General features: G+C 50.2%; 1 protein-coding gene across 2 annotated transcripts in view; it reads left to right on the forward strand.

The window, feature by feature from the left end:
* The first annotated feature begins 700 nt into the window (after positions 1–700).
* The window catches only part of NISCH (nischarin), a 33,020-nt gene continuing 15,685 nt past the window's right edge, over positions 701–18,035 (forward strand). For both annotated transcript variants that reach the window (XM_019417107.2, XM_019417108.2), the window contains exons 1-10: positions 701–807; positions 3,005–3,088; positions 3,695–3,877; positions 11,874–11,922; positions 12,897–13,060; positions 13,427–13,522; positions 14,890–14,985; positions 16,420–16,572; positions 17,221–17,289; positions 17,793–17,978. In XM_019417107.2, coding sequence (XP_019272652.1) covers positions 712–807; positions 3,005–3,088; positions 3,695–3,877; positions 11,874–11,922; positions 12,897–13,060; positions 13,427–13,522; positions 14,890–14,985; positions 16,420–16,572; positions 17,221–17,289; positions 17,793–17,978 — 1,176 coding nt within the window. In that variant the 5' untranslated portion in view covers positions 701–711. The remainder of the gene's footprint in view (positions 808–3,004; positions 3,089–3,694; positions 3,878–11,873; positions 11,923–12,896; positions 13,061–13,426; positions 13,523–14,889; positions 14,986–16,419; positions 16,573–17,220; positions 17,290–17,792; positions 17,979–18,035) is intronic.

Here is an 18,035-nt window from a genome sequence, read left to right on the forward strand (position 1 = left end):
GTAGTTTCTGTGTCCAGGGCCAGTCTGCCATCCCCTCCTTCTGAGCTCTGGTAGGGCACCATCTGGGGGTCTTGCACTCGATGGCCAGCACATATCCCTCCCACCTACATGCAGAACCCCCACTTGATAACCACACAAGCTCCAGGCCTTGAGTGCTGGGCACTGCATTGATTAACCTCATATGATAAAACAGCTCTCCAAGTCTTGGAGAGGTTAAGAACCTCTGTCCAGCTCGGGCTCTAAGCACAGCTCATATGTCTCCTTCAACCCTCTCGTGTCCTACAGGGAATGAGCCTGAAAGCCAGGTTTGGCCTGCCTCTTTTCAGGACTGGGAAACTGAGGCCAGGTGGTGCAATGACTTGCTTTGGGTTGCCCGGGAGGTGCGGGATCTTCTGTCCTCCCTTCCAGGGCACCGAGTGGCAATGTACAGGACTGTCCCCGGCCCAGTGCATGTCTTCTCCCAGGCTGCAGGGAGCACCGCAAGACACAAGATCACTAAGCATACAAACTCTCAGGCCTCTACGGCTTGCGCACGCGTGCCTTTGGCGGCTGCTGTCAATTACACGCGAGGGGCGGGGCGAGGGCGCTAGGAGGAGGCGGGGCCAAGATGGCGGCACGGCGTGGGACGGGGGCGGGTGGGACGCCGACCCCGCCCCTTGCTCCTGCCAGTCTGCGACCCGCGGCAGCGGTTGCAGCAACGGATCTCGGAATATGGCGGCGGCGGCGCGCTGCTTCGGGCCCGAGCGAGAGGCCGAGCCAGTCAAGGAGGCGCGCGTCGTGGGCTCTGAGCTCGTGGACACGTATACGGTGTGCAGGGGGCGCGAGCGCCATAACTAGGGGTAGCGACTGGAACCCGAAGTCCGAGTCGAGAGGATTGGGGGGGTATCTGGGCCCCGCCACCGGTGAGGAGGGGGGTAGCGGGGGCCCCGATTTCGAGGAGAGGAATCTGGGGAACGGGGTTCGGTTCCGCATGTCCGGAAACAGGGTCCCGGGTTGGGTCCAGGGAGGGAGCTTGGGGAATGGGTACATTTTCAGAAAAGGTTAGGGTTGGGGAGGATCTGGGGATAAAGGGGGTCTGCGGAAGACGGGAGTCTAGATGAGGCGGAGGCCCTTGTAGATCCTCTAGGCCTGGAAGGGCGCCGGCCTGGGAGGACGTGACAGGGGCTCCAGGAGGGGAGGGGTCTCAGATGGATGTAATCAGGGGAAAGGTTCGGGGGTCCCTGCAGGCCCTGAAGAAGAGGGAGCGGGGTCTTGATCTTGGGGCGGGGGGTTGGGGTCGCAATTGAGATTTGCTTTAAAAATGACGGGGGGATCTGGAGCTCCGAGGCCCTAGGGGGTCAGGCATTGACCAGAATGGGGGAGGAGTGGAGCCGTGACACGGGGGAATTGAGATGGTCACTCTGGACAGAAACTGTTAAGACCCAGGAACCTCAGGGGTCTTCATGGTTTGCGCGGGGGGGGGGGGGGGGGGGGCGGGAGGGGAGGGGGGCGGTGGCTGTCGGGGCAGCAAGCCGCCCACACACTTCAATCAAGGCTGGGGAGGTGGAGAACAGAAAAGGGGAATGGAGTTCCAGACTGTGATGGAGTTGGAAGGCTTTTCTGGGTCTGGATGGGGTTGATCACCAGGCTGCTGGACCTGGTAGGCTGCCCAGCAGGGACTGGTCTTGGGGTGGGGGCGTGTTGAGCATCTCCCAGCCTCTGGTTCTTTGTTCCCTGAGGGTGGGAAGTGGTGGGGGTGGGGGGCTTTGGCCCTGCCTTCACCCCACCCCTTTGGGCCTCATCCTAACCCTCCTCCTAAGGGTCATTTCCCTGGCTCTTTTTCCTTTCCTGGGCAGCAGGAGGGAGAGGGAAGCTGCCAGGCTGGAAAGAGGGGCTGGGGGAGGATCCTGGAGCAACAGGCCGGTCCTAGAGAAATGGCTGCTCTTCCTTGGAGGCTTCAGCTGAGTTGATTATTTCTCCTCCCCCTTCCCTGCATGCTGCAGAGAGGGGAAGGACACTGGGACCAGAGGGCCTCTCCAGGTGAGGGTGAAGGTCTCTGAGCGGATGGCTGGCTGTCCATCACCCCTAAGCAGCATTCAGCTGGGACGGCAGTTCCAAAAAGCTCTCATTCGGAGGGGTTGAGGCCTTCCTCTGCATGGGTACCAGGGAGGTGGTGATCCAGGCTGACCCTACGGCTTGTCTCTGGCTGTGCTGAGTTGAATATTATTAACACACCTACGTTTGTTGAACATTTGCTACATGTCACGCCTTGTACGAAGCATTTTACGTGTATTACTTTATTCGATTGTTAAGCCTATCAGATTTTAAAGTGGAAAAACTGAGGCTCAGAGAGAATTTAGGCTCCCAGTCACTTACATAAGCCACAGCCGGGAAATGGCAGAACCTGAGTTTTGAACTCAGGTTTTCCTTGACTCCAGGGCCCATTCCCTTAACCGCTAAGCTATATTGCCTTCTGCTAGGATTTGATTGTTCATCACTGCTCTTCCCCCGCCCTCCCATCAACTTCTTAGTACTTTGACTCCTGGCTTAGCAACGGAAATCATAGCCATGAACCAGCTGAAAGCTTTGGGAAGGGACTTGCTTCTAGGATATAGTTGGGGCACCTGGAAAAATATACAGCGGAGAAGCTAGTCCCTCCAGACCCCACCCTGTTATGCCTCCCCTGGAAGGGTGGCCTTGCCTGCAGCTCAGGTTGGAGGCTGGAAGTAAAAAAAAAAAAACAAAACTAAAGAGATGGCTTGATAGGATGGTCACCTTTTTTGTTCCCCACTGTTGCACAGAGCCACAGATCGATTCCATGTGCCTGCCAGCCAGTGCTAGGACTGTGGAGGAGGTTGAGAGGGGGTCCTGCTGCTTAGGGTCAGATGCGGAGGCTAACAGGCAAGGGCAGCCTAGCTTTGGCCTGGGTGCTGGGACCGTCTGGGTGGCCTGCAGCTATTGCTGAGGGGAGAACTAGGCTTTCCTTGTTGCTGGCTGGGCAAGGACTATTGGTTTTCCCTTGTAGGTTTACATCATCCAGGTCACTGTTGGCAGCCATGAATGGACAGTCAAGCACCGCTACAGCGATTTCTATGATCTGCACGAAAAGGTAACTCTTGAGAACTGGGGATCTGTGTCTCAGGGCTTGGGGGGGGGGGGGGGGGGGGCGGTGCTTTTAGGCCAAATTCCCATTGTGCCACACATTAAATTTAGGGCAAAACCGGCTCCATGCCTATAATGTTTAGTTTCCTGGGGAGGAAACAGGTTTGAACTTATTTCACCTGACTGTAGCTATTCCAGAGCCTATACTTTAATATCCAGCTGTGATTCCATTTCTTTCTTTGTTTTTGGGTAGAGCTGCCTTTCTCTGGGTCATTTGCAACATGAGTGTTTTAAAGACAGAGTACCGCCCTAATTCTTTTCCATTCTGGTTTGGAAAAGATGATGGTTTTTAGAGGCCTGGAGGTATTTTCTGAATGTCTCCACAGTCTCCAGATGGAGCTCCTTGTCTGGGATTGTACTGGTATTTCTAATCCTAGTTGACTCTGATGAGGCCAAGTTCCAGATGCACTAGTTTGGTCACTAATTCTGACACTGCTGCCAAGACGGTTTGTGGAAGTTGTGACAGGCTCCTGTCCTCAGGCTGCTTGCCTTGGTCCTGCACCATTGCAGAACCTCTTGGTCTGTGGTTGACCGTGCTTCTGTTTTCTTACAGCTGGTTGCAGAAAGGAAAATTGATAAAAACCTACTTCCGCCCAAAAAGATAATTGGGAAAAACTCGAGAAGCTTGGTGGAAAAGAGAGAGAAGGATCTGGAGATCTACCTGCAGACGCTCCTGGCCACCTTCCCTGGTGTGGCCCCCAGCGTGCTGGCCCACTTCTTACATTTTCATTTCTATGTAAGTTCCTCCTAGGTGTCCCCTTGCAAGCCTGCAGCCACCACAGCTCGAGGCATAAACCAGTGTTCAGTCTCAGCTTTCAGGAGAGGTGGGCTGGGGTTTGACCCCGAGGTTAGAAAGATGTAGGAACATCACCGGGGTGGGGACGGGATATGGGCAGGAGCATGTTTGTTGACAGATTTGCTCTAAATTAGACTGTAGCCACAGACAGGTTTTCCTTTACCACATGGCATTTTGTTGAGCAAAAACAGCCTGTGGGTGTTGAAGCTAGTTTTCCGTCCAAATGGATGGGGGTAGATTAGAAACAGCTGACACCTGGCACAGACTATCATTTCGTTGTTGGTTTACAGCTCAGGACTAAGGAGTCAGGCTGTGTCAGCAGAATATTGCTATCTGAGGGCATCTTCAGGGTCCAGGGTGCCGAGTGTCCGTAGATAGATAGACTGCAGTATATGCCCTGGAGCGGCTCTGTACTCCCTTTGGATAGAGGAACAACTTTCATGGGCTGCTGGTGACAGGACGAGCTGTCACACTTCACACAGGGAAGTTCAGCTGTGTGAAACTCAAACATTGAAAACAGCTAACAATTCCACTTCTGCGAATTTATTCTAGTGGGGGAAAGTCAGGCCACTGTGAAAAGGATATAGGTATGGGTTGCTCCAGTCGGTGGCTAAGTAGGTTGAGAATCTGACTCTAGATTTCGGCTCAGGTCACGATCTCACTGTTTGTGGATTCACACTCCGCATTGGGCTCTGTGGTGGCAGTGTGGAGCCTGTTTGGGATTCTCTCTTTCTCTCTCTCTTTCTCTCTCTCTCTCTCTCTCTCTCTCTCTCTCTCTCTCTCTCCCTCTCCCCCCCCTCCCCCTCCCCCTCCCTCTCCCTCCCTCTCCCTCCCTCTCCCTCCCTCTCCCTCCCTCTCCCTCCCTCTCCCTCCCTCTCCCTCCCTCTCCCTCCCTCTCCCTCCCTCTCCCTCTCCCTCTCCCTCTCCCTCTCCCTCTCCCTCTCTCTCTCTTTCTCTCTCTGCTCCTCCCCAGCTCGCTCATGCCTGCCCCCCTTCTCTCTCAAAGTAAATTAAAAAAAAAAAAAAGGAAAAGAAAAGAAAAGGATATAGGTACATTCCAGGATAGTAGCAAAATACTGAAGACTATCAAAAGTCCAGTGGAGGCGGTTTTTTAAAAAATCACAGGATTTTTGATCATGTAATTGGATATTCTGCTAGAAAATGATGGTGTAGCTGTGGATTCATTGACAAAGGAAAATAGGTATATTACTATATGAAATGAGAAGGCTATAAAATGGTCCTGTTTTTTTGAAAATAGGTTTATGTGGGAATATTTGTCCAGGAAAATTCTGAAAGATCATATACCACAATACTAAGAGTCATCTCTGGGTGATAGGTTTTTGGATAATTGACATTTAATCGTTTTCCCTCTGTGTGATGAAGATATAGAAGAACCCATTCCATTTTCAGGCTTACCTTTTAGGAAGGGACCTGTAGGTTGTGGCCTTAAAGGCTCCAATAATGTTTAAAACACAACTTTCTTGAAGTGCTTTCAGAGTAGGACAGTTGAACCTTTCTTGGAGTGCTAGATAGAGCCTGGAAATTTGGTGATAACGCTAGTATTGGGTCACTAAGCTTGGAGGGGCTGTGAGGAAAAAGGGTGACATTTACAGATGGCATGTATCTATATAAATGCTTCGGATTTTATTCAGCATATACCAGTAGTGTATGTGGCTAACAGTTTCCTGTTGTAGGTATTTTTTTTTTTACATTTTCTTTCTGTATGTGAGGAAAAATTTCCATTCCTTACGGGAGTTTTTCAGAGAAACTATCGGTTAGTATTTTAGGAAATGCTGTTCTTTAAGAAAGCTTTGATTAGTCATTAAAGGCTAAAACTTGATAAGCAGCCCTTTGAAAGTATAATTCATTACTTAAAACCTAGGCCTTTGAGGAACAAATCTCCTGGCTACCTCAGGTTTGCCCAGCTCTGAGCATGGAAAGGCCTGGGCTGCTCTTCTGAGATAGGTTTGCCTGAGGTAGGCCTGGGCTGGCCCACATCTGAGGTTCTGGTTTGAGGCATGCTCTACTGTTTGGAACATATCGGACATATTGAAATTACTGTTATCACAAGGGCCCATGGGAGTGCCTGGGTGGCTCAGTCGGTTAAGTGTCCAACTTCAGCTCAGGTCATGTTCTCGCAGTTTGTGAGTTTGAGCCCCTCATTGGGCTCTTTGCTGACAGCTCAGAGTCTGGAGCATGCTTCGGATTCTGTGTCTCCCCCCTCTCTGCTCCTTCCCCAGCTTGCTCTCTGTCTGTCTCTCAAAAAATAAAAAATAATAAAAAATAAAAAAAAAAGAAGAAGGGCCCTGGGTTGTATACATGCAAGGATTTTAAAAAAGTAATTGACTCATCATTACCTTAAATCCTGGTTTCTCAGCTGTGGCACTGTTGACCTTTGGGGCTGGATGATTGTCATGAGGATTGTCCTGTGCACTGCTGAGCGGCATCTCTGTACTCTGCCCCCTGGACGCCAGTAGCCGCCGCAGGTTGTGACAACCAAAATGGCCTCATGCATTGGCAAATATTCCCCTGAGGGACAAAATTGCACCTGGTTGAGAACCACTAGATCTTCAAATGAGTTTGAACAAACAGGACCTGAAAGATTTGTCAGCCTTTTCTGTAGGCTGGAAGCTCTTAAGGGAATGTTTGTGCCGCCCTTTGTCCCATTAGCATCCTCACTGAAATTGTTCCCAACATGTTCCACTTCTTGTGGGGCTGACGTTGGACAGGGCTGGCTCAGGGAACCCTACTTGTCCTGAGCCTGGTTTTTTGGTTTTGTTTTGTTTTTTCGTTAAAATAGAATTCACATACCATAGAATTCACTCTTGTAAGGCATACAGTTCCTTGGTTTTAGTATATTCACATAGTTGTGTGGATATCACCACTGTCTAATTCCAGAACATTCATCATTCTGAAAAGGAACTGTGTACCCATCAGTAATCACTGATGTACTTTCTGTACCCCATGGATTTGCCTATTCTGGACATTTCATATAAATGAATCATACAAATGTGGCCTTTTGTGATGGGCTTCTTTTGCTTAGCATGATGCTTGCAAGGTCCATTTGTATTGTACTCTGGTCCTTTTTTGGCTGAGTAATATTCTACAGTTTAGATGTACGACATTATCTTTCAGTCGACGGACATTTGGGTTTCCACGTTTTGGCTATTATGCATAATGCTGCTGTGAACACTCACATACAAGTTTTTATATGGACCATATATTTTCCTTTCTGTTGGGGATATATAAAGAGTGGCATTGCTGGGTCCTGTGGGGAGCTGCCAAAATTTTTCCATTTGACATTCCTATCAGTAATATACAGGCTCTCTTCCCCCCACATCCTTGTCAAACTTGGTACTGTCCACTTTTTTTGATAGCCATCCTAGTGGGTGTGAAGTGGTGTCTCCTTGTTTTGATTTGCATTTCCCTAATGAGGCTGCCTCTTTTCGTATGCTTATTTGTCATTTGTATACTGTCAGTGGAGAAATGTATTCAGATATCCTTGGCATTTTATTTTTTCATTTTTAATTAAAAAAATTTTTTTTAACGTTTGTTTATTTTTGAGAGGGGAGAAAGGGAGGGGCAGAGAGAGGGGGAGAACAATACGAAGCAGACTGCAGGCTCTGAGCTGTCAGCACAGAACCCCATGCGGGGCTCAAATCATGACCTGAACCGAAGTCAGACACCCAAACCAACTGAGCCATCCAGGCGCCCCTCCTTGGCACTTTAAAAAATTAGGTTACTTGTGTTTTTGTGGTTGAGTTTTAGGAATTTTTAAAATATATTCTGGGTATTAGACCCTTATCAGAAATGTGATATGTAAATGTTTTTCCCATTGTGCAAATTGTCTTTTCATTTTTTTGGTACTGTCCTTTGAAACACGAAAGTTTTAGATTTTGATGAAGTTCATTTCATCCATTTTTTTTCCTTTGGTCACTTGTGTTATTGGTGTCCTTAGAAAGCATGGTCTAATCCAAGATTACAGAACTTTAGAGCTTTGTTTTCTTCTTCTAAGACTTTTATGGTTTTAACTCATATTTAGGTCTTTCATCCACGTCGAGTTAGTTTTTGTTTATGGTGTGAGGTAAGGGTCCAACTTCATTCCTTTGCAGTGTGGATTTTGATGGCAAGGCAAGAAAGCAGTTCATCTGTCTGTGGCCAGCTCTGAGCCAGAGAATCCAGGGGCTGGGGCAGCCCAGCCACCTGTGTTGCAGTGAGTGGGTGGGTACACCTTGGCACTGGGCCTGTTGCTGTGCTGTTTCCCTCCAGATAGCTGTGGCTCAGTACTCCTGGAACTCTCAGTGACAAACCTCATCCCAACACCCCCCAAGCAGAGGTTTTCAAATTCAGTGAAATGGAATCCCACAGAGAATTTTAGCACACCATTTTGAGGCAGGATGTCAACCAGTGGACTTAGGAGGCAAGCCGCTTCCTGACTGTTTCTTCTAAGTCAGTCATTTGACCTCTCTGTGTCTCAGTCCTTCCTTTGTAAGCTTGGGGGTGATGTCCTCCAAGCTTGAGAATTGATGGAGACCGTGCAGTGAAGGTAAAGAGCCTGGAAGAGCAGTGGGCCCATGGGGGCTCACCAACTGCCATCCAGTGCTGGCTGCCCTGGTAAGGAAAGGCATCCAATTCTTGTCAAAGGTGGCATCTCTGTCATTTTCTTATTTTAAAGCCAGTTGTCTAGGACGAAGGCGCTTTATGAAATTTGAAATCAGGAGCTGTGATAGGACTGTTACCACCTTAACATCAGCCTTAGTATCCGCATCCATTCTTTGTCTCAGTGGCAAGGTACTGAGGCTGTGAGTGGTAGCAGATTTCTCTGCAGCATCCTTATGGTCTTGGAGCTCTCCCCAGTAAATATTTAGCCTTGAATGTCTCAGTGGGGAATTTTTACTTAAAGCCGAATTGCACATAACATACCCGTCTCCTGCTAGAATGCCTCATCACAGTCATGAAATAAGAGCTATATAGGGCCCGCCAACCCTTAGCATGTGTGTGAGTGAACCACGTAGTGACATGTGATGGCGTCCCTTGTTTGTGCCCTGCTAACAAGTACCCTGTGCTCTGCCCAAGCAGAAGCGTCGGACTGGCCTGGGGTTATGTCTTGAGCACAGCCACGTGTGCTGTGGGGTGCACTGGGTTGCAGGGTGCCACATGCACAGATGTAGCTTTTGATCTACAGCCTGACTAGTTTGTGGCGCATTTGTGTGCAGCTCACACTGCTGCCTGAGGGCGTACACCAACACATGATCCTGGTAGGCGGCTGATTGACTGGTCTAGCACCCATTTAGGGATGGGTGTTATGGTTTTTAAACATACCTAATTTTACTGAAAAATTTTTTGAGGTATAAAGAATGTCTTTTTTTAAAAATGCATTTTGGGGTACCTGAGTGGCTTAGTCAAGTGTCCTGGCTCTTGATCTCGGCTCAGGTCATAATCTCCCATTTTGTGAGTTCAAGCCCTGTGTCAGACCTTACGCTGACAGCACAGAGTCTGCTTCGGATTCTGTCTCTCCCTCTCTGGCCCTCCCCCACTCACACTCTCTTTCTGTCTCTCTCTCTCAAAATAAAGAACCATAAAAAAAAAAAAAAAAGGCATCTCAATTCAGACATTTGTAGCACCCCAAAGCACTTTAGGTCCCCTCCACCCAGATTGGGTGAGGTGTGTGGGAGTCACCTTTCCCTTCAGGTGACCTAACAGAATCTGCAGTGGCTTAGATGGGGGGGCACTGAACCCCATCCCCACCCTCCCACACCAGGAGAAAGCCTGATTCTGCTCACCTTTGCTCTGCACACAAGGCTACAGCTTAACCAGAATACTGTGAGGAGGCCAGCAAAATGCTTCTGTTAGGAGACTTGAACTCTCAATTCAGGGGCCAAGATGTTCCTTTTTTCCTGTCCCATGAAGTCTCCCCAGATGAAGATGAGCCTGGGAGACAAAGTGTTGCAGCAGTGTGCACCTCCTGTGCACATAGTTTGCTGCTTAGATTGCCCCGAAGTAAAACCCCTGTTCTCTGCTTAGCATGAGTCCTTGGCCCTCACTATCTCTCTCAGCTTTCTGTGTTTTCTGGAAATGCCAGCCTTGTCCTATTGGCAAGGTTGGCATTGAAGCCAGCTGCCCAAAGAAATGCAACATTATTAGGTCAGATGGAGGGCAGGGAGCCCTTTCTTGCAGGAGACCTTTGGGATCCCCAGGGTCACTAGCACAGGTCAGAGAGTTGCTGCTCAGGAACCTGCCTCTTTCAGGACTCACCAGGTGATGCTCAGGCAGCGGACTTAACTTAGAGATGGGCTGCGGCCCTCAAAACTATTGGCCGAGAAACAAGCCTTTGGACCATTCCAAGCTCTTCAGTTCTTCACAGCAGTCAAGGAAACTATAATTGAGTTTAAGTTGTTGCAAGAGACTGAAGTTGAACTTCACCATGAATGGAGAGCCTCTCTCCTCCCTAGCTGGAGCCCTGTCCTGCTCAGAGCCTGTGTTGTCCTGGTGGCCCCTTTTCATCTGACCTTTCATCCGCTGGGGCCACATTTGCTCATTTTTCTCCCTTGGGCTTTTTGTCCATTTGTGATGCCAAAGGGGCTTATTCTCGTAGAATATGTAAACTGAATTTTAAGCAGCTTAAAGAAATAAACACATTTTAAAAAGCCAGTATAAGGTACTGAAAGAAAAATTAGAGGAATATTTATATAATCCTGGGGTTGGGGAAGAGCCCTGAAGTCACGAAGAAAAAGAAGCACAGATTAAACAACTTTTATAAAATGGAAAAATCTCTGTGTCAGGAAAACTGCCACAAACAAAGGTAAAAGGCATGCACAACAGGAAGAAGATACAGCATATAAACAACTTAAACATGTGCATCATGTATGAAAGGTAAGGGCACAGACAAACTACAGAGAAAAACAAGAAAAGGACACTCTGTCTCCAATCTGGTGCCTATTGAGTCCCATAAATATGTGAGTCGCATGTCCCGGTGGCAGAGCTGTTCCCATGAGTTACGAAGGCAACTGTGTGGCCTCCATCTGGGCCTGTTTACCAGAAGGCTGCCATCTGTCAATTTGTTAAAATTCTTACCTGCAGGATTTGCAGCTGGGGGGCCCTACTGTTCCCACAATTGTACACAAAAGCACTGAGGCAGTTGGTGACGTACAGAGAGAGCCTTCAAGGCCAAATGACTGTGCTGCTTTTTGGCCAATTTCTATAAAATTGGAGAATACGGCACCTCTCCACCTCAATTTTCTCATCTGTGAAACTGAGTTCAAAATGCCATCTTCCTCACATGGGGCATTGGGAAACCTGAGTGTGCCAGTATGCAGTAACTGCTCAGGGGGTTCAGACCCCAGCATACCAGCTGTTATGTGACTGTGGGCTTAGCCTGTCAGGCCTCATTAAAGAAGTCCTTTCCTGTCTCTTCTGTATGAATTTGGGGCCAAGTGGACTGGTGCAGGGCTTGCTGGATAAGCATAGAAAGAGAGCAGGTGCTCACTTGGAATGTGAAAGAAAGTAGAAACGGTCCCTCGTAGAAGAAATAGGACTTTGTCTCTGTCACGCCGTCTCCTAGGATCTTCTGGGGCCAGTTTTGGGAGCTGCTGGCTTCCCAGCTGGGTCTCTGCATAACCAGGCTTTGCTGGCCTCCTGGGCCTCATGTGTGAGCCAGGGCCTGTGTGCTGAGAGTCACCGCAATAGTCTGCTTTCCATTCTGCCTTTGAGGTGACATTCCAAATATCTACAGAACTGGAAATATTCACTTTCCTTTCCTGGGCACTTTGACTTCTAGTTTACTTTCTCTTTTGTTGTATATCATAATCTCTTTTTGTTACATTAACTTTCTAGAGAGCTGGCGTTGCAGCAACAGAGATGGGTAGCAGGGGATGTGTGCGTCCCAGTGACTGGGGGCAGAGGGACTTCCTAACTGTGGGTTCTGTTTTCTCTGCAGGAGATAAATGGCATCACCGCAGCACTGGCTGAAGAGCTCTTTGAAAAAGGTATGTGGCCAGGAGTCCCTGAAATACTGTGTAACTCGCCCAGCCCTGTTAGGCAGTTGGGGACCCAGGGTGGCGCAGAACTCCGTCCACATCTGTTGTGCTGGGCTATGAGTCCCAGCCAGGGCCCACCTCCCTCGGGTTTTGCCCAAATCCCTGGATCTGGTCCACAGCTGAGCCTGCCTGTCTACCTGCCCTGCGGGCAGCCAGGTCCGAGAAGCTATGGACCTTACCTGAGTACTCTTTTGAGTCTCTGTGTTGGGGGCTAACCCCAGGCTCAGGATCTAGTCCAAAGCCCTGAGGTGGAGTTCTGGAAGGTAGGTGGCAATGCTGCCCTCTTACACCTGGTTTGTCCTTACCTGAAAGAGGTTAGACGTCAAACAGAAGCCAACCCGGGGTCGTGGCCCTGCCAGAGAGCATAGTAACAGTAGCTGACGTGTAATGAGTGTTTCCCATAGTTTAGCCCTGTGTTGGGCATCTCACTGCCTTCCTTCCGGGATGTGCAGATGAGGACACTGAGAACGAGAAGCCCGGGAACCTGCTTCAGGGTACATGGCTGGGAGGAGCAGAGCAAGGACCAAGTGCCAGTCTGTCTGGTTGAGAACCCTGCCTCCTCACAGGTCCTGCACTGGGCTAGCACCTTAGGCCTCACCTGATCACAGAGTGTTTGCATAGTAGAGGTTGTAGTGTGAGTCTGCTGCCCGAATGCCGCCTTGCATCAGCTTTATCCCAGCTCAGTGCCTCAGATCTTGACTCGGCCTCGCCTCATGGAGGCTCCCCAGCCGCACATTCTCATGTCCCTTCCTTTGTAATCACGTGTCCTGGGTCTGCCCTGTGCCCACGTGAGCTCAGGACCATAGCTTCGTCCTGAGGGTGCTTGCCAAGTGCTTGTTAACTGTTGGCCAGGTGGGCAGGTGCCCTGGCTGCACAGTGGGGCTGGTGCTGGATGCTCATCCTGTGGGGCGTGGCTGTTGCAGGAGAACAGCTCCTGGGGGCCGGAGAGGTCTTTGCCATCGGGCCCCTACAGCTCTATGCGGTCACCGAGCAGCTACAGCAGGGAAAGCCCACGTGTGCCAGTGGGGACGCCAAGACTGACCTGGGGCACATCCTGGACTTCACCTGTCGCCTTAAGTACCTTAAGGTAAAGCTGTGGCAGCTTGGTAATGGAGAGCCACCCCGTTGTGGGCACGTAGCCCGTGTGAGGCATAACAGCTCATTGGCTGGCAGCATGTGTGAAGGTGGCTGAATGGGCCCTGGGAGAAGGAAGGCCGTCTTGGGTGTTCTTGACACTGTGCTTCTGGCTGTGAGCACCAGGGGGCGTTGTGACCCAGTGCCCCCCTCGCTCAGAACCTCGGCTTTAGCCTGCTTTGTTGACCATGCATGTGGTGAGTGGAGGTGCGTGCCTGCTGCGAGTCACGTTCGGCAGCTGCTGCAGCACCGCCTCGTGAATGTGGCTGAGGAGCAGTTGCAGCAGCATCCCTAATTCAAGCCCTCTCTCTGGCCACAGGTTTCTGGCACAGAAGGACCTTTTGGGACTAGCAACATTCAAGAGCAGCTCCTGCCTTTTGATCTGTCAATATTCAAGTCTCTTCATCAGGTGGAGGTAAGGCCCAGGAGCCCTGGAGTTTAGGCAGGGCTGAGCCCATGTGGGTGTGGTCTTGCGTCTGATCATCTATAGCTGGAGAGTGTCTGGATTTACCCATAAGGCACTGTTTTCGCATTTGTCAGTATGTGGCAGACTCTGTCTGGGGGGAAGTCTGGCCTATCTGAAGGTAGAGAGAGAGGGGCCTCCACTGCCCTCGGCTGGTCTGCGTGTCTCCACTCCGGGCACAGGCAGCATTTGGACAGGACAGAGTATCAGTGCTTTGGCTCCCTCCTTCCATTGCTGGAGCTCAAGTGCTGGGGGTGCACCCTGAGGGTCTGGCAGAGGGCCTCTGCCTCCCAAGTCTGTGCCTCCCAGGGCAGGTTGGCAGAGGGCTTGGAGGGCTCTCTGCTCTCTGGTGTGCCCACGCCTGATGCTTTGTATCACTCCCTACTAAACTCCTGGGCTCACGATGCCATTTTGTTAACATTTTTTTAATGAAAGGGGACCCAGTAACAAATTTAAAAAATGCTTCAAAGCATCTGCTTCTCGAGCATGGGTTTTGCATTCAGCCCTGTGCCCTTATGCACACTTCTTGATGGAAGCTTCCCAACGGCCCTGTGAAATGGGTACTTTTATTCCCATTTTACAGTTGAGGAAACAGGGTTAGGGAAGTAAGGAGGTTTGTCCAGGACCACGAAGTTAATGAAGCTGGGATCTGAATCCAGCCAAGTCTAACTCCAGAGCCTCTGCTACCCGTTGGACTATGCTGCGTGCACATTCTGGGCTAGTCTCAGAGAACTGGAGTCCCACATCCCTTGATGGGAACCTGTGGTGCATGCCTCGACCAGTGCTGGCTGAGGAAGGGCTGGGAAGTGAGAGGAGGGCCCACCCCAGCCTTGGCCCACACAGGCTGAGGCCCCAGAGTCGGAGTCTCTGTATGGGTAGCACTCATGCATGTGCTCTGGCCTCTGGCCCACCCTCCCTTGCTGCAGGACCGCCGAGGCCAATGAAGTAGGGCTGGGTGAGCAAGAGGGCCCATCACCAAAGAGCAGAAGCAGAAGGGGCAGAGAGAAGCCCCTTCCTCGCAAGCCCTGCTTTCCAGAGCCTGCACTTCCCATCCACCTGCCAAGCCCCAGCCAGCCCTTACAGAGAAAACGGAACATCGAGCTTGTGGTTCACTGTGCACATCGCTAGATTCTTCGGGGAATGTTTAGTTAGCACTAAAAATTGGGAAAAAGACTTAGGGTAGAGTTGCCTCCTGCCTCTTAGGATTTGGGTTTATTGATTGTTGTGCTTCTGTTGTGTGTGGGTGGTAGACACCCTTTTCCAAGACTTCTGATGGAGCAATGATGCCATTTCTGAGACGTGGCTGTTCTTTGTCCCAGATAAGTCACTGTGGTGCCAGGCACATACGGGGGCTAGTTGCGTCGAAGCCCACCTTAGCCACAATGAGTGTCCGCTACTCCGCAACCTCTATGAAGGTAAGCTCCACCCATTTCCTGCCTGGGGTGCTGGCTGAGAGACAAGGTCCTGCATTGTGGTCCCCTCTGCACTGAGGATGGGTGTGAGCATCACTGCTGCCTGTCAGAGACACCAGATGCTGGACCTTTCCCTGGGCAGCAGCACACTCGTGCAGGTCCTCGTGGTGCTTGACAGTTCCTGGGATGCTTTAGTCTGTGCCTTCATCAAAAATCAACGCTGTTAGGGGTGCCTGGGTGGCTCAGTCAGTTAAACATCTGACTTCGGCTCAGGTCATGATCTTGCGGTCCGTGGGTTGGGGCCCCGCGTCGGGCTCTGTGCTGATACCTCAGAGCCTGGATCCTGTTTCGGATTCTGTGCCTCCCTCTCTCTCTGCCCCTCCCCCACTCGTACACTTGTGATCTCTCTCTCTCTCTCTCTCTCTCTCTCAAAATAAATAAACATTAAAAAAAAAAGATCAACGCTGTGAAACAAGGCAGTTGAAGGAACTAGGTCTCCCCTACCCCAAAAAGTCACTGGTTTTGGATGTGTGAACACATTGCTAGGCAGTGGCAAGTGGAAGAACGTTTATTAGATTGATAAAAATGTTTCTCCAAGGTTAAAACGCCCTGGCTTAGCACTTGTTCGTATCATGTTCTGAGTGGACTTTAAGTAGATAGGTTGTAGAAATGCTGGTCCCTGTCATTTGTGTGTGAGCAATAGAAATGCTCAAATTGAGAATGTCGGGGTTTTTTTCTATTTACCATTTTATGGATTGCATCTTAGTAGTGTTAAAGTCCATCTCAGGGTATAGAACAAACATAGTGGCTACTTCTGTGACTTACAGTGTATGATCCAGATTTGGGTTTGAAGACTCGAGGCCACTGGCTGAAATAGGAGGCTTATGTAATGAGCAAGGGTGTGGGGCAACTCGGCCTCTGTCCAAGGCACTCCCTGCTGCCTGGCTCAAAGGGCCCAAATTCATTCATTGAGGGAGGAGAGGTCTTCTGGGCAAAGCAAGGCAGACCTGCCTTCCTGCCCTTTGATGGTGCCCCTGCGTCCATGCTGCTACCCTGCAAAGTAATGGCTAAAAGGGCCTACTATCCTCAGTGGGGACCATAGTGCCAGTCTGGAAAGCACAGTTGCCTGGAAACACCATGAATTCTGAGCTTCAGCTCCTGAGGTTTAAGCCAGAAAAGGCATCACCACGAAGCATAAGGCTCTTCTGGGTTTGAAAAGCATTTGCTAACAAAGCAGGGTCAGAGCATATCCCAAGTGGCTGTTATGTTGCTAAGCTTTTCAGTTATTTCGCAATCATTTAAAGCTGTATGAACTGAAGCCTGTTTTAATGCAAGTTCACTTCCACATACTAAATATGCTGAAGCCCTTCCTGAAATTTTGCAATGATTGTGTTGCGTGAGGGCCAAGTGTGGTGCTCAACAGATGTTCTTACATAGGAAGTCCTTGTTCCCGAAGCCTCGGAATTTGATGAGTGGGAGCCAGAAGGCACGGCCCTGGAAGGCCCTGTGACTGCTGTCATCCCCACATGGCAAGCACTGACTACTCTAGACCTGAGCCACAACAGCATCTCCAACATCGACGAGTCTGTGGTATGCTCTCAGTAGCAGGCACCAGGGGCTTCTCTGGCCTGATCAAATCCTGAGGTTGAGTATTTGGCTTGGCCTCTTCTAGAAGGACCATGGAAAACCTGTATCCAGTGCTCTGTGCATTGCTTGCAGTTTTTAAAGTTAATTTCAAAGTGGGGTTAATTAAAATAGGTGAGGTAGTGGATAGAGCCAAATGAATCCTACTGATTACATGCACATTTGATATAGAAACACAGTATGTGAAGGAATTTATGCCCAGGGGGTAGAGTGGAAAAATCCATGTGCCTGTATAAGAGTGACATCCAGATGATATTTGGGCATTAGGAGAGTAATTCCTGTATTTGTGCCTTTTGGTGGGGTTGGGCAGGGTTGTAGAAGAGGGATGGGCTTCCTTCCCTGTCTGGGACCTTGCATTTGTCATTTTTACAAGCCAAGTGTCCTATAAAAACAGTGGGTCATATTCAACACTGGAGGCCCGGTGTACTCCTGGGATGTGCTGCTGGGTGGGCACTGGAAGGGGTCACATCAGCAGCCCTGCAGAAGTGTCCAGCTGAGGGGTCCGTGGTCAAGAGGAAGCATCCCACCAGGTGCAAGGGCCACCTAGGATCCCGCCTCCCAGAGTAACCTCGAGTATCTCTTTTGTTTCACAAGAAACTGATTCCAAAGATTGAGTTCCTGGACCTGAGTCACAATGGAGTGCCGGTCGTGGACAACCTGCAGGTAATTCATGTCTTTTAAGGACCACCACCTGTGGGCTTCTCAAGGTCCCATTCTCCTGAGAGTTCAGGAGGCTGATGTAGCCTTGGGAGTTTGGCCATATCCTGGGGTTTTCTCTCATAGGCACCCCAGAGATGTCTGGGTACACTAGAGGTTTACAGAGCCAGGGGCTGCTAGTGTTTCTTTAGGGTCTCAGTGATGCACTGGGCGATTGTTGCTCTAGTTTCAAAGAATGGGAGAAGGTATGGAAATCTAACTCAAGCATGGTGAAGATGATATGCCTCCATCACAGCGATGGACAGCGCCTGCCCTGTGGGCCGTGATGCCTCTTTGGGGGTGCCACTGGGCCATGGTGCGTGCATGGGGGCAGGGGGATTCCCTTGCCAATAACTGTCCAAGGGAAGTGGGCGTTTGAGGGTGGAAGGCCTGCTGCACCTTTAGTGGCAGCCTGCTTTCTTGGGAGCCTCAACTTGAACCAGTGTACCCGGTTTTCTATGCTGCTGCAGCACCTGTACAACCTCGTGCACCTGGACCTATCCTACAACAAGCTCTCCTCCTTGGAAGGGGTTCACACCAAACTGGGGAACATCAAGACCCTGAACCTGGCGGGCAATCTCCTGGAGAGTCTGAGTGGCCTGCATAAGCTCTATTCCCTGGTCAACCTGGATCTCCGTGACAACAGGATCGAGCAGGTGAGCCACAGCCCAGAAGGATCTCAGGGTTCTGGGATGTCTGTACCTTGGTATTTG

The sequence above is a fragment of the Panthera pardus genome, unplaced genomic scaffold (assembly GCF_024362965.1).
Source record: "Panthera pardus isolate Hobbes unplaced genomic scaffold, ASM2436296v1 HiC_scaffold_8, whole genome shotgun sequence".
Taxonomy (NCBI): domain Eukaryota; kingdom Metazoa; phylum Chordata; class Mammalia; order Carnivora; family Felidae; genus Panthera; species Panthera pardus.